The sequence below is a fragment of the Lycium barbarum genome, chromosome 6 (assembly GCF_019175385.1).
Source record: "Lycium barbarum isolate Lr01 chromosome 6, ASM1917538v2, whole genome shotgun sequence".
In the NCBI taxonomy this organism is placed as follows: Eukaryota; Viridiplantae; Streptophyta; class Magnoliopsida; order Solanales; family Solanaceae; genus Lycium; species Lycium barbarum.
Window position 1 is genome coordinate 3,063,781 of NC_083342.1, and position 16,009 is coordinate 3,079,789.

General features: G+C 36.3%; 1 protein-coding gene across 2 annotated transcripts; it reads right to left on the reverse strand.

The window, feature by feature from the left end:
- Positions 1-2,967: 2,967 nt before the first annotated feature.
- Positions 2,968-14,532, reverse strand: LOC132600477 (DNA ligase 1-like). Of its 2 annotated transcripts, XM_060313674.1 has the most exons (18): positions 13,434-14,532; positions 12,504-12,620; positions 12,191-12,292; positions 11,985-12,101; positions 10,744-10,974; positions 9,547-9,641; positions 8,048-8,135; positions 7,523-7,654; positions 5,994-6,106; positions 5,278-5,379; positions 5,134-5,195; positions 4,627-4,698; positions 4,455-4,528; positions 4,305-4,361; positions 3,807-3,884; positions 3,495-3,572; positions 3,296-3,372; positions 2,968-3,241 (listed from the first exon to the last, which is right to left on the reverse strand). In XM_060313674.1, the coding sequence occupies exons 1-17, from the start codon at positions 14,367-14,369 to the stop codon at positions 3,304-3,306; spliced, it is 2,523 nt and encodes an 840-aa protein (XP_060169657.1). In that variant the 5' UTR covers positions 14,370-14,532; the 3' UTR covers positions 2,968-3,241; positions 3,296-3,303. The 2 variants fall into 2 exon arrangements, with proteins under 2 accessions (XP_060169657.1, XP_060169656.1); XM_060313673.1 differs by having other exon boundaries at positions 2,968-3,372.
- Positions 14,533-16,009: the final 1,477 nt, after the last annotated feature.

The window sequence follows — 16,009 nt, forward strand, 5'->3', positions numbered from 1 at the left end:
TTAAAAATAGCTTATAAGCTGATTTGACCAACTTATAAGTCAATTCAAACAGCCTCTTAATCCCTTGTTGTCACATTGGTAGCGATTGCTAATAGTAGCAACTTAGTATTCATGTAGCTTTCAATTGACACCCGTAAAATCCAAAAGTGATAACTCAAACTTTGATTTTTAGAACATGAAGTATTGAATTATTTGCTTTCTTATCATACATAGATCATGTGCAGACAAGTGAATTTCGACCGTTTAAAAAGTAATAACATAGTAAACAAGAAATTCCATTTTCACATGTTCAAACTACCATATAATCCAAAGTGGTCGTTTGGTACGTGGACAAAATTATCCCAAGATTATAATCTTGGGACTAATTTATCCCATCTCTTGGGACTAATTTATCTCATCTAGGAGATGGGATAAAATAATTTCAGGATTAATGGGATATCTCATCTTTAAGTTTGGGATGCATATTGTACTTTGTTTGGTACAAGGTATAAATTTATCCTGAGATTTATAAATTTATACCTTCTACCAAACATGGTACAAAATTAATCCCACAACTAGTGCTGGGATATCCCAGCTAATACCGTGTATCAAACGACCCCAAAGGGTATAATCCAAAGGGTAGGACAGATAAAGCCCTTATAAATTAACTACTAAAGATAAAATTTGCTTTACAAAATTTTGCTACAAGAGCTCTCAAGACTTATGTACAAGCAATTTTCCGGATTCATCTAATCTGATCACTCGTGATTAACGGTAACTATCGAAAACAATTAGAGACTTTGAGCGTGTTTGATATGAAGGAAAATGTTTTTTCTGAAAATAAGTGATTTTTCTTACTTATTTTGTTTTGTTGGGTAAGTAAGTTGCAAATATTATCTCAAATGCCTTTATATATAATCTCGGCAACACAATGAGGAGTGGGAGTGGCGGATAGGGGTGTGGGGGTGGTGGTATTGGGGGCGATGGCGAGGTGGAGGTGAGGGTGAGGATGAGGATGAGAAGGAGACGACCAGTGTGGATTTAAATGCCACTTATGGTACTTGTTTTTCCTAACTTTACCAGAAAAAATATTTTTTCTCATTTTCAAAGAACATGTTTTTTTAAAGAAAATGTTTCCAATAGTTTTGACTAACCAAACATGAGAAAAAAAAATAATAAAAAAATCTTCCATACCAAACGTAGGGTGCAATGTTCTCAAGCTGTTTTCGGAGCGACACACACTAAAGACTAACCAAGGCGCACTGATCGGGAGCGTAAGTCCCGAACCTCTGGGCGTTTGCTTAGGCGTAAATCCTAACTTTTTGGGCGTTCATTTGGGGCGTAAGCCCAGTGAAAATTGAAGCCATAATTGCTTAGTAGACTCTTTTTTTAATACTTAAATACTCAAAAGCTAAACTCACACTAAATTCTCAAACTAAAAGAACTCAAAAGTCTTACGTCCACGCCTTTTAAAACACTCATGTACATGCCTCGAATTTTCCAAATTGACAACGTTAATTAACCATTACAATCACGAGACTTCTTATTGCTTGTTAAGAAAGAAAAATAATGAGTTTAGTTTTCTTGAAAAAGTAACTAAACGTGGACAAAACGGGAAAAGAGATTCAACACTTGCTAAACTAGAAACAGGCAACACTTGCAAGTTGAAGAAAATTGATATTTTGAAAGACCAATTACGTGGAGAAGATTGCTAGCAATCCCTTGACTCTTCTTACCTTGTTTCTTTTCTTTCTTCTAGTAGAGTCCCATAAATCTAACAAAAGTTGTGTAAAGCTTAAAATACGAAGTGTTCTTTAAGTTTGAAAATGATGGGCGATATTTTGATACACGTAGAGACGAAGTCAAATTTTTTAATTTTGTAAGTTTTGGACCATAATCTTTTTTGTTTACTGGATTCTAAATAGATTAGTTGTACATGTTAAATTTTTTTTTAGCACAAACACATAAATCATTATTTAAGTTAAAGTTACTAGGTTTTGCCGACTCAACAATTAGCGTTGTGGCCCCGCTCTTGGAGACATGCACATTTTTGTTGTTTACCAAGTGAAATAAGATATTTTACCCGCCTGTACTCATTTGTAAAATTTACCCTTTAAAATATTACACTATAACACTATGGTAGTTATATATGTTGTATATCGTTTGAGTATACAATTCACTTCTGTATACCTAATAGTATGCAACAATAAAATTAGTTGAGTCGCGCTAATTTATACCATCAAGGCATACAATGTGTTAATTATATACTCGAAGGTAAATATGTATGAAGTATAATATTTGTTAAAATGGACATTTTTTCATGTTTTTCCATCGTATAAATGTCCCTTTTGTATATAACAGTAGTATCTAAGCTAGTCTCCATATCTTGATTATTTTACCTTTTACCCGGTATATCGACTATTCCATTGAATATCTTCTGCTTACTCTCCCTATGAAAGCTTAATAAATCCCTGTGGTTTTGAGTCAAAAAAACGACTTTTTATGAAAAATATGTCAACAACGAGGTCCATGCAGCAGACTAACATGCTACTGCTTGCCACATATTCCTTCTTGTTAAGACAACCCATGTGTTCACCAACATTTAACTTGTTAAGACAACCCATGTGTTCACCAACATTTACCAATCAGATGGAAAAATAAAACCAAAACAAGGATCAATTTTATTTTATGTCTTAATAGATTATAAGCATAATACATAAACAGACCCTCCAATTTTGGGTGTGCACAAGTAGACACCTCAACTTGTATAAAGTTGAAAACGTAAACACAAATGCTAACGTGGCACATAAATTTTGGAGGTGTCTAGATGATCATTTTGTAAGTTGGGAGTGTTCCACTGACAAAGTGAAGACAAGTTGAGGTGCCTACTTGTGCACACCCAAAGTTGGAGGGCGTACTTGCCAGCTACGGCCAAGTTTGAGGCGTGTTTATGTATTATGCCTAGATTATACAGAACAATGATTCCAGTACTGCAATGAAATTTCATTTTCCAACTGATCGAATTACCATACAGAGTGTTCAACACTTTGAGTACCAGATTAACTTTCAGAAAATTGGTTAAGGCAACTTACATCTACCAAGGACATCAATCTGTACAATGGACATGATCATTCGTTCAGATAGAAGACAGAAAGTGAAGTTCGATTAGTCTTCTTCAATTCCGTCCTGATCACTTTTTAGAAGTGACACAATCTTTGATTCGTCTTCTTCAGTGCCATCCTGATCATTTTTAGACGAAGCCATCTTTGATTAGTCTTCTTCATTGTCGTCCAGATCATTTTTAGACGTGAAGCTGATCTTTGATTAGTCTTCATCATTGTCATCCTGATCATTTTTATGATTATGCTTTTGAGCGTTATACATATCCGCAACCTGAGAAGCAAAGCATGAGGAGATAAAAGAGTTCAAACCAACAAGGTCATGAATAATAAATACTAGAATAAAACAAGCAAAAGACGAGATGACAAAATATATATAGAAAAAAAAGAGTTCACCATCTCAGCTGATGAGGCCTGCTCCGGATTCTTGTCCTCTCGTACACGCATCAAACGTGGAAATCTTAAAGAAATTCCCTGCGAGAAGAAACGGTAAATGATATAAATATACTTCAGAATTGTTATGTGTTTATGCAATATTGAAGATAGAGCCTTAACTTGCCCCTAATCAAACACTATATTGGCATCTATTCTACACATTTGAATAAGAGACATCCCAACTGTTTAGGGTCCGATAGATAAAAGCACTAGTAAGCATAAAACTGCAAGATTAAGTTTTCTCACTGCATGTTCTATTCAAAAGATACATACCTTCCCGGGATCCACGATACCTTGGGCAGCACGGTGGACAGGGCTGATGGTAAGATCAGCGGCTTTCACTTCCCATACCTGATATCAACAAAGTGTTATGGAAATATTAACCTTTGCATCATTAATTAAATCACAGATGAAAAATCAGTGTTATCAAAGGCGAAAAGTGCAAAACGGTGTTGAGCTATATTGCGATTTAAGCATAAAATTAAAGCGTAGGCTTCAATGAAATGAAAAATAAAATAATTTATTGTCCATTGGAAATAGCCTCTCTACCCCACGAAAGTAAGGGTAAGGTCTGCAAGGTTTACGTACATCCTACCCTCTCCCAACCCCACTTGTGGGATTACACTAGGTATGTTGTTATAATTCAAGAATAACAATTACAAGAACAAGCAATTATAAGGATAAAGGAATTTGAAAATTTTGCAATTATGAGTGTTTATTGTTTACAAAGTTCTGAAGCATGGCAGATGAGTGGAATGTAAAAACTATTACCTCGGTAGCTTCAAACCATACATCTGGATTGATGGTTTCCGCATACCTGTAATATGACTGAATATGACGCATATGTTAGAGGGGCACAAGAATCCCGCTAACTGAAAGCAAAGTGCTTCCAAGTAATTAGGGAAAGATGAAAAATGCAACCTTTGGTTTAGGAATAACTTTGGAACGAAGGCTCGAAGAGCGTTCTTCAAGCATTGCTTCAGAAAACCCAGTTCCTAACCAGCAAATCATAAAAAAGCATAGCATATAAACACCAAACACATAAGTAGGCTAAATTGTAGCCACTTAATGTTTACAGGAGTAAACCACTTACCAATTTTACAGATGCTCTGGAACTCCTCGTTGTTGCTATCATAACAAGCAAGGAGAAAAGCTCCATAAACACCTGTCAGAAAATGAATGCATTAGCCAATTAAACCAAACTCAGATTAAAGTCGAGTTTTTACCAAAATTGTCCCTATTTTGGCTCTTCAAAAAAACCTTGAGCATCTTTAGTCCCTTAAGTTTGCTAAAGTAGAGCACCTTTGGTCCAACTAACAGAATGGACCTAAAAACTAAGGGAAACTACCAAAAAACACGGAAAAATAACTTTTTTAGTAGTGTTTTTTGGGTAGTCGCCATTAGTTTTTAAGTCCACTCTGTTAGTTGGACCAAAGGTGCTGCACTTTAGCAATCTCAGGGGACTAGAGATGCTCAAGGTTGTATTTGAAGGACCAAAATAGACCTACACCCATAGATAAGGGACAATTTTGGCTAAAAATTGTGAGGGGTGAAAAATTATAAGACCCAGTTTATCCCCATAAAAGTAGATAAAAGTTACCAGTACGTTTCCCCCGACCATGAAAAGCAGCAATTGGTACCAAATCCAGTGAGTCGCCAATACTGAAACTCAAATTGGTAAAAATTGAAGTTTCTCCATAAGTTTAAGCAGCAATATATCTAAAGCACTACTCCCGACACATACCTCTCCATGTAGTCCTTCTTCAGTTTTAGCCAGTTATTTGACCGCTTTGAAGGCTCATATGTAGCATCTTTAGTTAGTGTTTTGATAATCAATCCCTCACAACTGCATAAATGGACAAAATTGAAGTAATAAAAAATTAATTTTTTTCTTCTATTACAACTAACGGGTATGCAATGTATGTCAGTGGGACGCATGAAGTCCACTTGTCCAAACATAAAAGGTTTTCACCATAAGTTTTGTTGGTTATGTGAAGAAAATGTAAAATTTCTCCAGATAATATTACTAAACTATCCAGCATCTTCCTCGATATCATTTGGATCTTTTAAAATAAAGACAGGTAAGGCACAAACCAAGAAAAGAACATTTCAGAAATCTCCACTTGCTTGACTTTACTCCTTTTAACAAACTGAGGAGCAATATAGAGTTCGAGTTCAAGCCAACCAAAGGTGCAAATTTTTAATCATAATAACAGATAATTAATCAAAATGACAGCAGCAAAGACCAACGAACAAGGAAACACCATTTACAAGAACTGGTTATTCAAATGCTTGACATAAAGCAGTTCGTGAGAGTCTTGAAAGAAGTTCATGTCACCATGATTACGAATGCATTTGAAATTCACCAAATGAATATTTCTAAAATATATAAAATAAAAGAATGCATTTTTGTTACCAGAAAAGGAGCAGATTTGTTAAATATCAGTATCAAACCACTACCTGCCACTGACCGCATCTTCAAGAAATTTCGTTATTTCCTCGAGATCGTTTGAGGTTACAGCTGTAGCATACTGGAAATATCCGGGTTCTTCTTCAAATGACTTGTAAAGATGCTGCTTGAAGCCAGAAGTCACAGTATTACTTTGTAAAGTGACGTGTTCGAGCGATAAATTAATTGTTCACATTTCACAATATGAAAGAACAGTTTAAGCTATTACGAATGAGAATGACATCTTAGGACATCATAAGCAAACCCCCCACCCCCAAAAAAGAAAAATTTAAACCTTAAGCTCCACTTAAGAGCCCAATATAAATGTTGATAAACAATCAAAGCCATAGATTTTATATAGCCAAGAATCTTCGTTTTCGTCAAACAGAAAATTTTATGTACATGTACTTGTGTTTATTACTCCATCCCTCTCAATAGAATTAGACCTGGAACTGGAAGAGCATCTAAATTTGACTAATATCTAGACTGAAATACGACACTTAATATATTTACTAAATGAATATAAAATTTGAAGGTCTTAGTTCATAAAGAGTGCTGGACATTTCATCCCCAAATAGATGGCCTCCTTTTGGTTAGCATGGAAAATAAGTGAGGGAAGAGGTTTAACAGATCATTAAATTACAGTATATAGATAATGAGATGGCTGAAAAAGAGAGCAGATATTAACTAGATGAGATTCAGGTCCGTGGAAGAATGAGAAAAATCATTCCAAATGATATGAAAGACAAACTGCTGCCAGATCCCTGGATTTTAAGAGACGTTAACAGAGATGGCCTAAAAACTGAGATTTGGGAAAATTGAACAAATCAGCACAGAGTGCGCTTGAGGATCCACCTTTCCCTTTCCTATTGTGCAACCTATGATAAGAACGGAAGAAGGTGTACTCATGAGAAAGTGAACCTATTTGTATAATTTACAAGGGTCCATCGGTAGGAGCTAGGAAGTGAACAAGAGGTAAATGCATCACTTTCACTGAAGAGAAATCTAGAAGCAGCAGCAAGAGTTTCCGAATACAAAATTCTCATGGAAATAAAAGCATTTGACGCAAGAAATGGTGAACAGATGTTTCAACTAGAAGCAGACATCCATTCTGACATTTGCATGGTAGGACCCAAATTTAAGCAGATGCAATGCCTGGTCCAAGGGGCCTCAGCAAACGGGAGCTGCAAAATTTTACAAATACATGCCTAGGTTTTTTTTTTTTTTTTTTCGTTGCGCTGCGGAGGGTGGGGGCCTAAGTAAGTGCACGCTGAGGTTTTTGTAACAAATTATGTATAAGACGTCAAATTAACAAATTATGCATAAGACGTCAGTAAAATGCTTAAAATATGTGGTTTAAGGATAAGACATTTCAGTGATAGACAGTTCATTTGGTACAATTACCATCAAGACAAATGCTACTTGGTTTCCTCAGAAGCACAAAGGGATACAAATATGCATAAGAACTCACTGAAGCAAGAGAGGAACAAAATAATCATGAGAATTACAGGCAAAAATTCAACCGCAAAAATGAAAATACCTCTCTGCGGACATTAAGTTGCTCTTGAAGAAGTGGTTGTCCATTAAGATACAAGATATCAAAAGCATATATGCACACATTGACCTTGATTTCACTCACAACAACATTCTTACGAGCACGGGTACTAAGGATCTGTCATGAACATTTATCCATTAGTATCAGCTCATGTTACACCAAAATTACACATTAATATAGCATGACAATTGTCCAAGCAAACAATGAGCATTTGTAGGAGAAGCAATATTAGCAGTTGAAGCTTGCTTGGGAAAATGAACACTAGAGAGATAAAAAGACAAAATATAAACTTGAAGGAGTTCAGACACAACTTGCTCGATCAACTCTATATGACCTGGACAGAATAAGAGTTCTTAGTTGATAAAGAGCCTAACTAGGTTACTGATCGAAACATATACTGAGTTATAGCAGCATATGTGTAAATGCAATTATATATCTACTTTTGCTATGGAAAAGAGTAGTTCCTGTCAAGATTAATAATTGTTGGGTTGCCTCTATAATCAAATTCACCTGAAAGGGCAGGATCTTCTGTTTCTCACGGTCGTATGCAACCAGTTCACAGTCAAGAACAAATGATGTTGCAGAAGGTTTCTTCAATCTGCAACAAACTACAAGAATTAGCTAATAAATTTGCAAAAGAATTCAAGTAATGTACGACTCTGGTATACAAGGTACACATAATTGTGGAGGACACAAATCTTGTAGAAATAATTTACATATCATATACTCCCTCAGCCCAATTTATGTGGCACGGTTGAAATTTCGAGAGTCAACAAGCTTTTCTTTGACCTGAATTTCTTTATATGCAACAACAACAACAACATACCCAGTGAAATCCCACAATGTGGGGTCTGGGGAGGGTAAACGCGCAGACCATACCCCTATCTCGGAAGATAAGGAGGCTGTTTCCGAAAGACCCTCGGCAATTTCTTTATATGCCTTGTGAATAATTTAATTTGTTAATTATTGTGATTTGTCCTTTCTTTTGTTTCGAGCCGAGGATCTATCAGAAACAGCCTCTTTACACACCCCCCCCCCCCACACACACACAAACAAAGGTAGGGGATAAGGTCTGCGTACATTCTACCCTCCTCAGACCCCACTTGTGGGACTACACTGGGTACGTTTGTTGTTGTAATTATTGTGATTTATAGTACTTTTTACATAGTTTCCAAATATATAGATTTTATTTCAAAAATTTAAAGCTCCTATGTCCGAATACACGGTCAAAGTTTAGAAGTTTGAATCCCGAGATTCCAACTATGCCACACAAATTGGGACAGAGGGATACATTAAAACCTTGCCACCAAGAATTTAAATTGTTATCCGTCAGAGACCAGTTTTCACAATGTAAGAAGAATAAACTAGAGATTTATCCAAGATCCTGTCCCATGAAGTGTCAGATATGTTTTGCATGTAGAACTCATAATCCAGTTTTTCATAAATAACATAAGTTATAAGTCACATAGTTACTTCGGAGAGTGAAATAGTGGTTTAATCTTCACAATTATTGGTGTGCAAGAGAGGTGCGACATCCTTTTCAGACGTACACGATAGTTAGTTAATCGAGTTGTTCGGTCATCAATTTTCACATATTACTTACAAGTTCTAGTTGTCCAAAATTCAATATCATGTAAGTACTTGATAAATTCATATATACGAGATTCAGTTTGACCTTTTGTGCACTACAGCGGTCAACTAACAAATATTTGATCCTGGGGTTGCAGCAAATTATAAGATCCAATTTCAGAGTCAAAGTTCCAAGCAAACACAGTGCCCAAACACATCAACTTTATCATGCAGACTTTCCCTTCTTCTTTTTTATTGTTTCCTGTAGACCTTCTTTTTAAGCAGCATATTGTATAATTAAAGCGCCAAGGTTTTAAAGTCTCCACTATAATGTAGGTAATAAATGGAGCTTTGGCATCTGACGAGAACATTGAGCTAAGAGGAGGTGCTCGCATACTACAACTTCAGAGACAGAAAATCTAGACAAATGGAAGTGCTACCTTGAGATAGCAGCAACAACGTCGGGAAACTTTCCTGTATTTCTTTCTGCATTTCGGCTGTATATCTCAACGGAACCATCTTCCATGTAGTGTATCTGGATTAACAAACAATAATTAACAAAAGCTAAAATGAAAATAACAAATTTCTTTTAAAACGATCAAGAGGTCCTGGGAAATGTTCAGAGAGAAATATTTAAGACCGACTTCAGTTGACTTTTTATATTAAGGATGTGCAACTTCGACTAATTAATCAGAAGGGTAGAGTCAAGGAAGAAAGAATAGGGAAATAGAAGCAAAATGTGATTTTTTTTTACTTATTGGACACTGGAATGAATATCAAGCAAAGAACTCAAGAAAAGTTATCAATAGCAAGAAAGAGCATGTAACGCAACAAATTAAGACTATCAATAATGTTGCAAGAACTATATCAGAAGGTTAGTCATCTGTCAATGAAAGAAGCACGCTCATTTAGTCTCTAGATTGCATCTAAAACCAACTCCACCCTGTTCCGGAACATTCAGAAATTCTGAAAGCTAGAAAAGAGTAGACATTCCGGAGGTTCCAGAACGTTTGAAAATGTTTAGGAAATAGTTTTTAGGAGGACAATTGTGGCCGAGACTTCTAACTCTTCTGGCTTTTTACTACCAGCCGGTCATCTCCTTCTTCTCCAAACGGGTTCACTAGTTCCAACCCAAATATCTATGATGCCGATGAACCTTTAATAGCAGCTGAGTACATTCAAAGGCATACTACCTCTTCTTCAAGAAAATGATAGCCTAGAATTTTTCACTGAATTGTGGCAAAGAATCTGGTTATAAGGAAGAATCAATTTCACATGCTTCAATTGGATAAGATATGTCTTTCTTTTCTTTGTGTTCTTTCGCATTAATAAAAGCCCCCACTAAGAGATATAAAATAAGATTAACCAAGAAACAAACAGCTACATCAGCAATGATGGAAAAGAAGGGAAATCAGAGGTGGCATGAATACTTTTAAAAAACACATGCAATAACATTTCATTCTATTGGGTGAATGATTGTAATCAGGATTTATTCTTTCAGGAAGTGACTTATATTTGCATATAATTTAGTTCCCATTCATTTTGTATTCAGTTCCTGGAGAGAGAGAGAGAGAGTATATGCATCAATAGAAATTTACTGAATAAACTTATTAATAAGAACGAGATTGTAAGAGCACCTGAGCACGTTCACCATCATACTTGTATTCACATGTAAACTCCATATCCTGAAACTTATCAAGAATTTCAGAAACTCCTTTGGTTGGCTTAGCTAGCATAGGTCCAACCGGAACACCAGGTGAGAAACTGCATGTTTCTTGAAGCTTCCAAACACCATCAGCTAGAAGAGCAGGGATAATTTTCTCATAAACCGGAATTACAGAGAACACTTGCTTTACAATCTTGGCAGCCTGCGAAACACGAAGTCAAAATGAAATAAGGAACCAACAAGATATGCATTCAATAGCAATGGAAATGTAATAGGCAGCTTGTCTGATGGACTTAAATCATATACAAAATGAAAAGGGATCAGAACTTAATGAATCAATTAATTTGCAAGGTAACACTGATCTCCTTCTGCTAATTCTTGTAGTGGAAACAAGCTTTAAATTGTCATATATGGTCAAGCTATGCAGATTTGAAAGCCATTTTCCCCCTTTCCAAAAGATAAAAATACTTACTGAAACTGATTTCTTTCCATCTGCCTAAGCCTTGGTGGGAAGAGTTATCCGGGCTCTATTATTGGCAGGAGGTAAATTGTACCAGCTGGAATATCGAGATGCACACGTGTTGGCCCAGACACCACCGTTATAAAAAAAACATACTTACTGAAGGTGAACCAAGTGAAGAAACTACATCGCAAAACTATATAAAATCCAACCTATAGTAAAGATAAAAGATTTTCCGTGCAACATGAAATATATGTAGCTCACTCTACAAAAATAAGTTTCCATAATTTCTTTTCCTTAAATGTCAGACTTTTGTCCACGACAAGGTGCAAACTCAAAACATACGCCTAACCACGCACCACATACTGCACTTTTACCACTAAACTAATGCCCTGGAGGCAACAAGTTTCCTTAATTTATGCAGCCTTACGAACTTGTCAAAGCACTTTTTTCTTAAATGGTGCCTTGGTCAAATCACTTATATTCCACCAAAAGTGTGAAAATCATGGGGTTACCACAAAGGTCCTCTATAACATACGAGCAATTATGCTATTCAGATCTCTGAGACAACAAAATGGTCTTGTGGCAATCATAATGCAAGCCTTTAGTGGCAATCACTGGCACCTTTCAACTTTTTTGTTTTACCCAGTAATTAATGTTCCGATCATTGCAGAGGAAGAAAACTAATAGAAAATCATGCAAGTTGCAGAAAGGAAAATCTAATAGAAAACTTCTCCAAATGGAGAACGCACCTCTTCCAAAGGAGAATCTACACCTGCAGGAGGTGACGAATGCTTATCTGAGTACACAAACGCATGAGCAATTGCAACTAAGATTGTTTGTTCAGCCAAACCAATGCGTAGCTTTGTCTGCAAGAAAGAGAAATCAACTGAACAACGGTTCAATGTGCAATGGAACAGCTAACTAGCTCCATGAGAAAAAAAGGCTTTCCTCTAACCTGGAGGAGACGAATCAAATATTGGGGTTCACAATCAGTAGCTGCAACAAGCAGTGATTTAATGTAATTCTTTTTCTTTTCCTGACTATCCTTTCCAGATTCCTAAAAGAAATTCCCACATAAGAAAAGACAACATAATCATAGTACAAATACTAGATATCATACTCAAGGTCGAAAACTATATCAGATAAAACAAGAACAAGTAACTAAATAGAGGATCATCAAATTTGCGGTATGGGAGCTATGTCACTTAACATCTTAAATCCCAATTCACGAAGCATCTAAGAGAAAGTGAAAAATGAAACTGGAATACCTTCGCAATAATCCGAAATGTCTCAAAAACTTTGGCAACAGTCAGTGCTTCTGGTTTACGCATCAGAGGCTGTGATGAACGGCTTGCTTTAGCAACAAGTCCCAAGTCTCCAAGCTCCTGTGTGTTTAACAAGGAAAAACAGACATTTGGACTAGTCAAATCTGAATAGAAGAAAAGCTGAATCTCCTAGATTGCATGGTCTAATTTAAATATAACAGGTACTATGCAGACATTATAGGATACAGATACATGACATAACCCATACAAATTTCCTCTTCGTCCCTTATGTACACAAATACATGCAATCAAACAAGTGATTTTTGAGATGCTGTTTTAAATACAATAGTCCAATGTGAAGCTTGTCTCAGGCTTGCAGCTAGGCTTTGGTCCATGACTAGGAGAGAAAAGTGGTCATTAGGATAAACAAACAATGCAAAGTGAACACGAAATATGGAAAACGCAAACCCCTGTTTAATGGACGTCAACCAAACAAACTATTAACATGAAGTTGTACTAATAGCAGGGTACTATACACAGCAAAGGTAGAGGCTGTTTCAATATTGGGCCTCGTACATGCCAAAGCTTGCAGCATTTGATCCCCACTAGCAATATTACTTCACACAACCAATTCATCAATCCCGACCGGACTAACCATCAAGTAAATACACAATAGGAATTTTCTAAAGACATCGCTTAGGCACTTACACTCAATAAAGAAAAGGTTAAATTCACTTTTAATCTTCTCTTGAGAGCACTCAATAAAGAAATATCCAACTTATCAATACAACAAACACTAGAGGGCATTAATGCTTTATGGTAAATTTCAACATTGGTCATTTAGCTTTGAGTTTATCACGCAAAAAGCTTTTTTTTCCCCCACACATTGGTAACATTTGAACCTAATTATTCCAAATTGACAAACTTATTTACCTTGTATTGCTTCTTGATATGTGCTTCTTTAGCACCACAAGCTTCAGCAAGTGCCTTAATAATGGAAGCATCTCCAAGACCGAGCTCCATACCATCGTGCGCAGCTGCAATTTTATTAGCAGAAAGGTATACAACGGGCAACAAATCCTCAGGCGTTGTCTGAATAACAGTCCTCAACATATTAGTCACAATTTCAGTAATCACAATCCTTCCTGACTCCTTTGAAATCGCGTCTAACGCCTTAGCTACAAACATAAACGGCACTCTCTCACCATCACCCCAATACGCCGCCTTTCTTGGATCGAAATTCGCAGGTTTTTTCTTGATTTCAAGAATACTCTCATCTGGACTTATCATTTTCCTTTTCTTCACCACACCAAGCTCTTCACTTTTCGACTTATTTACCAAATGGGTGTCCTCAATCGGCTTCAAAACTGAATCTTGACTATCTATAGGTGTTTTACTAGAAGTTTCAAGATTTGGGGTTTTACCTTTCTTCACCAACTCTTCACTTTTCGACGAATTCACCAAATGGGTGTCATCAATTGGCTTCGAAACTGAATTTTGTGGGGTTTTACTTGAAGTTTCAACATCTGTGGTTTTACTTTTCGACCCATTGACCAAATTGGTGTCCTCAATTGGCTTCAAAATTGAATCTTGTGGAGTTTTACTTGAAGTTTCAAGACTTGGGGTTTTCCTCTTTTTAGGTGAGGAATCTTGGGTTGGTGTTTTTTTCTTGGAATTTGCCATAAGGACATCAAATGCAGAGCGTTTAGTGGACATGGTTCTTGAATTAGGGTTTAAGAAAAGGGGTTTATTGAGGGTTTTATTAGGAGAGATGATGAGAAAGATTGAAGAGGGTTTAAGGGAAAATTTGAGATGGTTGTAAAATGAGGGTTGTTTGAAAGAGTAGCAACATGAACGCAAAGACAACATGCAGTTTGGAAATGGTGTATGGAGAAGGGTGCAAAGGAAGAAGGGAGGGAAATAAGAGTGGGGTGGCGGGAAAGGAAAGAGCTGCACTTTCACAGTTGGTAGTTTCAGTTAGTTGGTGCTGGGTGGTTAGGCAGATTATGTCCTATGCGCGAATTGTTGGCCAGTTAAGAACTCTCGTGTTTAAAAGATGGGAGTTGTAGAAATGAGGATGCTGATGTGGATGTGTGGACATACTACGAGAAATAAGATTTGAAATGAAGATATAAAGTGGGAGTGGCCTCTGTGGTAATCACGTGAAGAGGAGATATGCAGATGCCGCAAGTGATGAGGTGTGAGAGGTTGATAATGGTGAGTTTTAAGGTGAAGTAGAGATAGGCCAAAGAAGTATTGGACGGAAGTGATTAGACAGAATATGGTGCATCTTCAGCTTACTGAGTATATGACCTTAGATGGGAGGATATGGATATCGAGAATTAGGATAAAAGGTTAGTAAGTAGTTGAGCATTATCTCCTTTCCTGCGTGTTAGTAAAAATATTTGTTGGGACTAATACATCCATAAGCCACCCTAGCTAAGTAAGACGGTCATTAGTTTATCTAACCCTAAGTCTTAATATGGTCTATATAAACATTTTTATGGGTGTTGGAAGACGCACTCTAAATGTCTAGAGAACCACTAAGGTTAGTGAATTCTCTGCATATTTTAAGTAAGATATTTAGGCTGTCGAATTAGGGTATTTATCTGTCACGTGAGGATTCTCGACGATTAGTAATTCGAGTCGTGGTTGATGCAGGCGATCTGCTTCCGCAGGGGGAAAACTCATAAGTCTCTGAACTAGCAATTACTTCATTGGTATCAGAGCCAACATGCTCGCTATTGGGTTGTGTGAATAAATTATACGCAGTATATGACTTTTGGATTTTAAATTGTTAAATCTGAATTTTGATTGCATAATTTCATGTTCAAATTCGTCAATTTTGTGCATGAAATCTCAGGGCTTTTAAAAATCTTGTCGAGAGCTCTCCAACGATAGTAGATCATAAAATTTCCCCGTGTATTTTGTGATTAATTGAACTTTTAAATTCTAGGTTTCATTAATACGAATTTAATCCCATAAAATTTAAATTTTCACGTTCCATGTTATTTTTGTGTGAAATATGTTGTGTAATCTGTTACAACATGTTTATAGAACAAAACTAATTATCATTTGTGTTTTTTATCAGATAAATGATCGGGTTTTCAATTAAAACCGATTTAGGGTTTGTTCAAAACGGAAAATATTAACTTTGATCATATGGATCAACTTTTGAACGATTTTTCGAGCAATTGATTATTCAAATTAGTCATAAAACATGTTTAGGACCATAAGACAATATTTTGATTGAAGAATTGTTAGCCGGAGATCATGTTATTTGTCGGAATCCTAACGAACCCGATTGAAAAAACCCTATTGCTTTCACGATTTATGGTTTATATTTTGATGATTTCTTGAGCAATTAGTGCTTTAAATCAATCCTAAAATGCGTTTGGGCCAAAATTTAGTGTTTTGATTGGATCAAAATAGCCTAAAAACGATTAAACTGGGTCGCGGAAATATCTGTTTTCTAGACCTAGGTCCCGACTTGGTGGAGAAGAAGGGCC

Excerpts from the sequence above, each read along its gene's own strand:
- LOC132600477 (XM_060313674.1), bottom strand. The coding sequence starts at position 14,369 with ATGTTGTCTTTGCGTTCATGTTGCTACTCTTTCAAACAACCCTCATTT. Across the intron at positions 4,699-5,133 it reads TGGTCGGGGGAAACGTACTG|GTGTTTATGGAGCTTTTCTC; the intron begins GTAACTTTTATC and ends ATTTTCTGACAG. Across the intron at positions 3,373-3,494 it reads AGGCCTCATCAGCTGAGATG|GTTGCGGATATGTATAACGC; the intron begins GTGAACTCTTTT and ends TTTGCTTCTCAG.